Genomic DNA, 8,976 nt, shown 5'->3' with positions numbered 1-8,976 from the left:
CTAGAGCCCGTGCTCTGCAACAAGAGGAGCCACCACAATGAGAATCCCACGCACTGCTACAAAGAGTTGTCCCCACTTGCCACAACTAGAGAAAGCCTGTGTGCAGCAACGAAGACCCAACGCTGCCATAAATTAATTAATTAAAAAAAAAAAGAATACAACAAAATCCAGCCCTCAACACTGTAAAATTCACCATGTTAAACATCCAACCAAAAGTTACCAGGCATTCAAAGAAACAGGAAAATATCACCCACAACAAAGAGAAAAATCAACCATTGAAACAGCCCCAGAAATGATAGAGATGATAGATTTGCAGACAGCTTCCTTAAAATGCTTATTATCGATCTCATAAATATACTCAAGGATGTAAAGGAAAACATGAACACCATGTGGAGAAAAATGAAAGGTAGAATTAAAAAAAACAAAGAAGTTGAACTTCTAGAGATGAAAAATACAAAATCAAATTAAAAATACACTGTATGGGATTAACAGAAGTTTCGAAGATTAGGGGGAAAGATGAGTGAACTTGAAAAAGACAGCAATGGAAACTATCCAAAATGAAACACAAAGAGAAGAAAAATGAACAGAGTACCAGCAAGCTGTGGGACAGAATCACACTGGTTATTGGTCTAATACACAAGTAGTGGAGGTCACAGAAGGGGAAAAGCGGGGACAGAAAAAGTGTTTGAAGGAACAGTAGCCAAATATTTTTCTAATTTGATGAAAACCATAAGCCCACAGATTCAAGAAGTTCACCAAACCCCTGGTAGAAGAAACATGCAGAAAGTTACACAAAGCAACCTGAAAATAAAATTGCTGAAAATTAGTGAGAGAGAAATTTTTAAAGAGGCACTTTTCTTTCTTATTTTTTTAACATCTTTATTGGAGTATAATTATTTTACAATGTTGTGTTAGTTTCTGCTGATTCACTTTTTTATACATACATCCCCATATCCCCTCCCTCTTGGGTCTCCCTCCCACCCTCTCTATCCCAACCCATAGGTGGTCACAAAGCACCAAGCTGATCTCCCCGTGCAATGCAGCTGCTTCCCACTAGCTATCTGTTTTACATTTTGTAGTGTATACATGTCAGTGCTACTCTCTCACTTCGTCCCAGCTTATGCTTCCCCCTCCCCGTGTCCTCAAGTCCATTCTCTATGTCTGTGTCTTTATTCCTGTCCTTACCCTGGGTTCATCAGAACCGTTTTTTTTTCTTTTAGATTCCATATATATGCATTAGCATACAGTACTTGTTTTTCTCTTTCTGACTTACTTCACTCTGTATGACAGACTCTAGGTCCATCCACCTCATTACAAATAACTCAATTTTGTTTCTTTTTATGGCTGAGTAATATTCGATTGTGTATATGTGCCACATCTTCTTTATCCATTCATCTGTCGATGGACACTTAGGTTGCTTCCATGTCCTGGCTATTGTAAATAGTGCTGCAGTGAACATTGTGGTACATGACTCTTTTTGAATTATGGTTTTCTCAGGGTATATACCCAGTAGTGGGATTGCTGGGTCATATGGTAGTTCTATTTTTAGTTTTTTAAGGAACCTCCATACTGTTCTCCATAGTGGCTGTATCAATTTACATTTCCCACCAACAGTGCAAGAGGGTTCCCTTTTCTCCACACCTTCTCCAGCGTTTATTCTTTGTAGATTTTTGATGATGGCCATTCTGACCGGTGTGAGGTGATACCTCATTGCAGTTTTGATTTGCATTTCTCTAATGATCAGTGATGTTGAGCATCCTTTCATGTGTTTCTTGGCAGTCCGTATATCTTCTTTGGAGAAATGTCTGTTTAGGTCTTCTGCCCATTTTTGGATTGGGTTGTTTGTTTTTTTGATATTGAGCTGCATGAGCTGCTTGTAAATTTTGGAGATTAATCCTTTGTCAGTTGCTTCATTTGCAAATATTTTCTCCCATTCTGAGGGCTGTCTTTTGGTCTTGTTTATGGTTTCCTTTGCTGTGCAAAAGCTTTGAAGTTTCATTAGGTCCCATTTGTTTATTTTTGTTTTTATTTCCATTTCTCTAGGAGGTGGGTCAAAAAGGATCTTGCTGTGATTTATGTCATAGAGTGTTCTGCCTACGTTTTCCTCTAAGAGTTTGATAGTGTCTGGCCTTACATTTAGGTCTTTAATCCATTTTGAGTTTATTTTTGTGTATAGTGTAGGAAGTGTTCTAATTTCATTCTTTTACATGTAGCTGTCCAGTTTTCCCAGCACCACTTATTGAAGAGGCTGTCTTTTCTCCATTGTATATTCTTGCCTCCTTTATCAAAGATAAGGTGACCATATATGTGTGGGTTTATCTCTGGGCTTTCTATCCTGTTCCACTGATCTATATTTCTGTTTTTGTTCCAGTACCATACTGTCTTGATTACTGTAGCTTTGTAGTATAATCTGAAGTCAGGGAGCCTGATTCCTCCAGCTCCATTTTTCTTTCTCAAGATTGCTTTGGCTATTCAGGGTCTTTTGTAAACAGACACTTTTCATATGATCCAGCAATCCTCCTCCTGGGATTCACCCTAAAAAATTAAAACTTATATTCCCTTAAAAAGCTGTACACAAATATTTATAACATCTCTATTCAAAAAACAAAATCTCTATTCAAAATAGGCCCAAACTAGAAACAACCCTATTGTTCTTTGACAGGTAAATTGATAAACCGATACATCCATACAATGGAATAATATTCCATAAAAAAGAACTAACTCTTGTACAACATGAATGAATCTCAAAAGCATTAATGCTAAGTGAAAGAAGCCAGTGGAAGAAGGTTATGATTCCATTTATATGAAGTTTTAGAAAACGCAAAAGCAGGTTGCCAGGGGCCAAGAGATTTAGGGGGAAGGGATTGACTGCAAAGGCGCACAGGGAGCTTTTTGAGATGATCACAATTTTTTTCTATCCTGATTGTGGTGGTAGTTACAAGAATGACACATTTTAAAATACATATCAACTGTACACTAAAAATGAGTGTGCTTTATCACATGTGATTTATACCTCAATAAAGCTTATTATTAGAAACAAAAAAGGAATGTGTTTAGATTTTTTATCAATTGACCCAGGAGGATGTCCGTGATGTATTGTTATAGGAGAAAAGCAAGTTACATAGTAGCACATGTAGTGTGATCACCTTAAATAAAACAACACTGAAAAAACCCCTCTGTATCCCTCTATATGTGTAGTGATATTTGCAAGCTTGTAGAGAAGTCTTGGGCAGAAGAACACACACTAAGCTGGTAACACTGGTTACATCATGTGGCTAAGAAAGAGGGGGAGAGTATTACGTTTTTCTTTATACATCTTTGGATAGTTTCATGTTTTACAATGATTTATCATGAAAATAAAGGGAATATGAAAATAATAAGGAGATGTGTATGTAGGAGGAACTTTGGTGGAGGGAGAGGTCCACTGTACCAGTGCAGGGAGGTCAAAGGGATCAAGATAAGGTCATTAAACGTGACAAAAAGGAGATCTTTGGTAACCTCCGAGAGAGCATCTTAAGTAGTGAGGTGGGGGCAGAAGTCAGGATGTGATGCATGGAAGAAAAGCATGGACTGGAAAGAAAGGCTTTGGGTATGGACCACTTGTTTAGGAAGTTTGGTTGTAAGAGGCAGTTAAGAAACAGACAGTTAAGAAGGGAGCCACAGCAACAGTTGGAGGGTTTTGTGAGTAGAGGACAAGGATACTTATGGCTTCTTGAAGGCCAAGAAAAGAGAACCAGGACTTCCCTGGTGGCTCAGTGGTTAAGAATCCGCCTGCCAGTGCAGGGGACACAGGTTCGAGTCCTGGTCCAGGAAGATCCCACATGCCGCGGAGCAACTAAGCCCATGTGCCACAGCTACTGAGCCTGCGCTCTAGAGCCCGCGAGCCACAACTACTGAAGTCCGCATGCCTAGAACCCGTGCTCCGCAACAAGAGAAGCCACTGCAATGAGAAGCTTGCGCACCGCAACAAAGAGTAGCCCCTGCTCGCCGCAACTAGAGAAAGCCCGAGCGCAGCAATGAAGACCCAATGCAGCCAAAAATATAATAATAATAAATAAATAAATTTATTTAAAAATAATAAAAAGAAAAGAAAAGAGAACCAGTGGACAGGAGCTCACCAAAGGAACTGAAGAATGGTATAAAATGGTGGTGAGACAGCCCTTGAGATGGGAGGGGAGGGATTGCAAGGACAGAAATAAAGAGTTCTCATTTCCCTAGAATTCAGTTTTGTTTCATTCACGGCTGTCACAGACCTAGGAACACACCTTTCCCAATCCCTGTCTCTAGTCTAAAGAGCCCAACTTCCTAACAGGCAACTGGGCCCTGATCTGGAGCATCACCTGTGTGACCTAGTGCAGGTCACTCAGGCTCTGTAAACCTCAGTTTTCTCATTAGTAAAATGGGATAAATAATAGTACCTACCTCATATTGTTGTTGTGAGATAACGCATTCAAAGAGCTTAGTTTGCTGCTCAACTGCTGGTCTGGGGGCAGTCTCTCTGACCTGTTGTGGCCTGGGCCGTATAATCAGTGATGTCACAATGCCCTACTAGACTCCAGCTTCTCTATTAGGGAGTTGCAGATCCTTTGGAGCTAAGGACTGGAACTGACATGCGAGACCTCTCCCAACTGAGGGTTTCATGAGCATACTCCTTTGTCAAGATCTTGGTGAATAGTCTTTTGCTGTGCAATCGTGTCTTAGAAATTGTTTTACTTATTAGCATGATCGTGCTTGGCTGGATGCTTTTTGTTGGATTTGCATGGGCACATTGGGCACATTTCCAGAGTTTGTGGTAAGGAGTGACCTTGCCTGTTAATCCCTCGTAGTCAGTCCTGGCTCTGGCTAACCCTCCCAGCTGGCGTTTCTGACCAAACAGGAAAGATAGTTGGGGTCTCACCACTAATAAGAAGTCAGGATGTGGTGGGAACAAAGTTTCCCAGGCTACTTCCCATCCCATTGGGACATCTTTAAGCCTTTCCCCCTCCACTTGGGTACTTAACATCACTTATTTCAAAGCACTATGGAATTTATCAGGGGTCTGGTGGAGACAGTGCCTGACTTCTGGATTTCAGGCCAAGTGGATCAGTGGTTGCTGGGAGGAAAGGGAATGTGGACATTGGTGGGACCTTTTCAGCAGCACTTCCAGTCACATACAGAGCCAACGAGTTGGGCCAGCTCTGCCTTTGAGTTTCTTCCTTAGCCTCCAACTCTGAAATGGAAGGAGAGGTAGGCTGTTCAGGAGAGCAAGACACACCTGAGGAGCTGGATTTTGGATGAAGATCTGCAGCTGTGAGTGGGCGTGAAGGTCTGTTGGGCTGGATTCTTCCCTTTCAAGAGAACTCAGTGGCACCCTGAAATCTCAATGGAAAGCTTACATTCCTCTGGAAAATAAAATAGACTGCGGAAGGGGAAAGAATTTGGGGAGTACTGCTGAGGACAGCAAGCCCTGGTTCAAAGATTTGTCAATAACCATACCTCATGGGTATTCTTTTCAAAGACTGTTCCATCTATTAACTTATTTTCTCCATGCAAACTCTGTAATAAATTAGACCAGCATTTTTAATGCCCTCTTTGGCAGACGCTGAAACTGGAGTTAGTGTAAATTTGAGTTCAAGTCCTAACCTTGCAACTTCCTAGCCATGTGACCTTGAGAAAGTTCAATCTCTCTGAACCTCAAGTTTCTTCCTCTGTATAATGGAGATGTTCCAGTACCTTTCTGTTTTTGTGAGGATTACATTTGGGAATTCATGTAAAGCATTTATTGCAAAGCTTGACAATTAGCATTTAGTAAATGCTAACTTAACAACTAGGCAAAATAATGAACCAGTCAACAAAGAGTTACTGGTGACTATACTTACCTAGGGCCACACAAACCAACCCATTTGTGAAGCTGGGGTGCAAGCATAGGTCTCAGGACTTAATACCTCTCTCACTCATTCCACTAGACCAGCCTGCCGATAGGAAACATTAGTAGCCGTGTCCTTTTAGCAAACCATTTCCTGGGTTTCTCAAATCCCACCCCGTGTCATTCAGACCAGTTTTTTCAAAGATGTTCCCATTGTTAAACTTAGCTCTAAGAGTCTTAGTAATATGCCAGTTACAGGAGCAGGTTTTCTGGGAAGCTCCTCCAGAAGGCATGGGTATCTATCAAGTCCCAGGCCCATACTAGGAGCAAGGCATGATGGTGGTTCTTTTGTTTGTTTGTTTTCTCAATCTGCCCCAGAATTTCTATGAGAGTATTGGCCCAACAGTCAGACCTGTGTGGGGTGGGGATGCAGATGGAGGCACTGGGCACTTGTTCAGCTTGAGCCACTGCCACAGTGTGATCCTGACCAAACCACTGAAACTATTCTGTGCCTCAGTTTCTCCAGCTATGAAATGGGCATAATAGCCCATCTTCCTTTTCTTCCCTTCTCAGGGAAGTTGATAGGAGGCTTCCCCTGCACGATGAGGGTTTAACTGTGCCATTTTGCAAAGTGCAAGATTTTTCTTCTTTGAATAGCCTAACAATAGTATTTAAGTAATTGCTTATAGCGTACATACCCAGTCACTCCTCCCAGTTAATCCAGGGTGTGTTTTATTTGGCTTTGTTCACAGCAGTGTTTTTTTTTTTTTTTGCATCTGATTGCATAAAGCAAGTAGTCAAAATTTTGGCAGGTGATGAGTTAATAAAGATATCAGCTAGATCCTAACCACACAGAGTCACTAAAGAATGGGGCCCTCCTGCTAAGGGCTCTTCAGCCTCTACACATCTGGCATCCTGGCCAACTGTCCCATAGCTACTCACTCTGATCCCCAAGGTCACAGGAGCTGATGTCACAATTGGTGTCTGAGCTCTGACCACCAAATAGCCATGGCGAGCCACTTCAGGCCAGACTAGACCACGAAGCTCCTCAGCCAGGAGCTATCATGCTGGACCATCCACCACCTGGTCTTGAATGAAGACAGCCCAGTTTCCAGGACTCAGGGAATAGAGCACCACACCTTTCAGAACCGCCTGTTTCCCCCTGCACACACCACCAGCTAAGCAAGAAGCCCCACAATGATCGTTGTCTTCTGGATGCTTCTCATTGCAGGAACGATGTGGAAGGGATATAAGTATCCCCCAGGAGGGGTAAATGTGCCTTCAACTGTGTTCTCTCTTCCCACTTTGAAATGTATTCCCCGGGATAAATGAACTAAGCATCAAAATCCAACTTTAGAAACAAATACTCTCTTCTTTGGTAAAAAAGTTATTGTAGCATACCTACTTCTATTCTTATTCACTATCTACTTAGAGTTGAGAGAGTTCCCTCTTTCATGTGATCTTTTATACATCTTTTCCTAAGAGTCTTTACTTTTTTTAAGTTCTTCGGTGTCTTTCAAAAAAACTGGAGGTATAAAGATATTTCAGGCCCAGACTCAAAGCTGTCTGACAGTGCTGACCTAGTCTCATGCTCATGGGACACTTTATACGTTCAGCCTTCTATACCACTTAGCCCACACCAGCAACCCACGCTTAACTGTCCCTCATCAGGTAAACACTGGTCTGTAAAACGGTTCTGGTGGCAGATGTCTCTTTCCTCTCTCCTCCTGTTAAGACCTTGGATGTTCATCTTTTCTTTGCCTCTTGTCAGCTCCCACACTGCTAAGCCCCTGTGGCAACTGGGATTGGAGGCATTAAGTGAGACAGAATTGGACACAGCTACCCCTGCCTGCCCTTGAGGGCAGCTATCTCAGCCCCACACCCTAGCAAGCACTAGGCAAGACCCACCTGACATACTTTTTTCTTCCCAGATTCCGGTGGAAATAAGCAAAGATGATCCTGGTGAAGTAATGCAGCTCTGAAGCTTTCCTGACCAGCTGTAGTACTGTTCCTGTTGGTTTCACATAAAGTAATTGCGTACCATTTTGTCACATTTTATGTAACAAGTTACCACACTATTTTTTTTTTTTCAAGTTACCACACTTTTAAAGATGAAGACTTGGTATTCTGTTAGCTCAAAACAGGGAGATGGAGGGTCGGGAGGTAGTTGGGTGGATGGGAGTGATTGGGTCCCCTCTGCTTCATAGTCTGTAAGAGTGGCATTAAGACTAAGATACCTACTTCAATTTGTCCCCTATTCTGTACCCTTGAACATAGAAATCCTCTAGAGCTCTTTAGACCTGTTTCCCACATAATACCTTTCTCCTGGGTCCAAGGTCCAGGGTCCAGGCAGGGGTGAAAAATGTAAATGTTACAGAAAGGGTTAGAGATTGCAGCAACTTTAAGCCTATTCTCTGGGGGTATTTCTCTGTGGCCTTTTCACAGCTATCATTAAGCCCAAAGCTTACACCATGTGGGGAAAGGGCATTTTCATATTGGGTGCTAGATACTAAACTGTACAGTATTTTAATCCTTATAGTAACCTCAGCCTCATTTTACAAAATGGCAGAAATGAAGTTGAGAGGCTTAAGTACCTTACCAACCCACACAGTTCTCAGTAGCAGAGTCAAAATTAAGGTCCAGGTCTTCTCTTTGGTATGCTTTCACATGCCAAGGAAAGGAGCCACGCAAGAGAGGCTGGGTTATCCAAGATCTTGACTACCTCTTGGTTCAAAAGTCTTCCTCACCTGAATAAACAAGAAGTTGCCTTTTCTTTTAGCAGTGACTGCTGCTGATCCAGGCAGCATGTGTAGAAACAAAAGCTAACCGCCCAGTCCTCAGTATGATGCAGTTTGAGTTCATGAGACCAAGAATGAGAACCTAAGTATAAGACCCATGCAATTAATGTGGGTGTCTGAGCCCTAGGATATTCCTAATGAGCCTCTAAAAGTGGTTTGAGCTTTCTGACCCTAAAAGAAAGAAAGAAACTCTAACAGGAGCAAATACTTTTAAAATAAATTATATGGAACTGCTCCCATTCTGTGGTTGCTTTGGGATGACCAATGGTTTCATTGTTCAAAAGTATACACTTACCAACAAAGTAGATCTTTGGTTACACAGACAGCATATTG

General features: G+C 41.9%; 1 protein-coding gene across 1 annotated transcript; it reads left to right on the top strand.

The window, feature by feature from the left end:
• Positions 1-1,607: 1,607 nt before the first annotated feature.
• Positions 1,608-7,888, top strand: MISFA (mitochondrial sheath formation associated). Its single transcript, XM_033417249.2, is given in 4 exon segments — positions 1,608-4,757; positions 4,760-4,792; positions 5,201-5,305; positions 7,777-7,888. Coding segments are annotated over 3 exon segments (162 nt in total). The 5' UTR covers positions 1,608-4,721; the 3' UTR covers positions 5,294-5,305; positions 7,777-7,888.
• Positions 7,889-8,976: the final 1,088 nt, after the last annotated feature.

This window comes from Orcinus orca, chromosome 8 (assembly GCF_937001465.1).
Source record: "Orcinus orca chromosome 8, mOrcOrc1.1, whole genome shotgun sequence".
Classification (NCBI taxonomy): Eukaryota; Metazoa; Chordata; class Mammalia; order Artiodactyla; family Delphinidae; genus Orcinus; species Orcinus orca.
The sequence above is the reverse complement of the archived record's forward strand: the minus strand, read 5'-3'. Positions and strand labels throughout refer to the sequence as shown.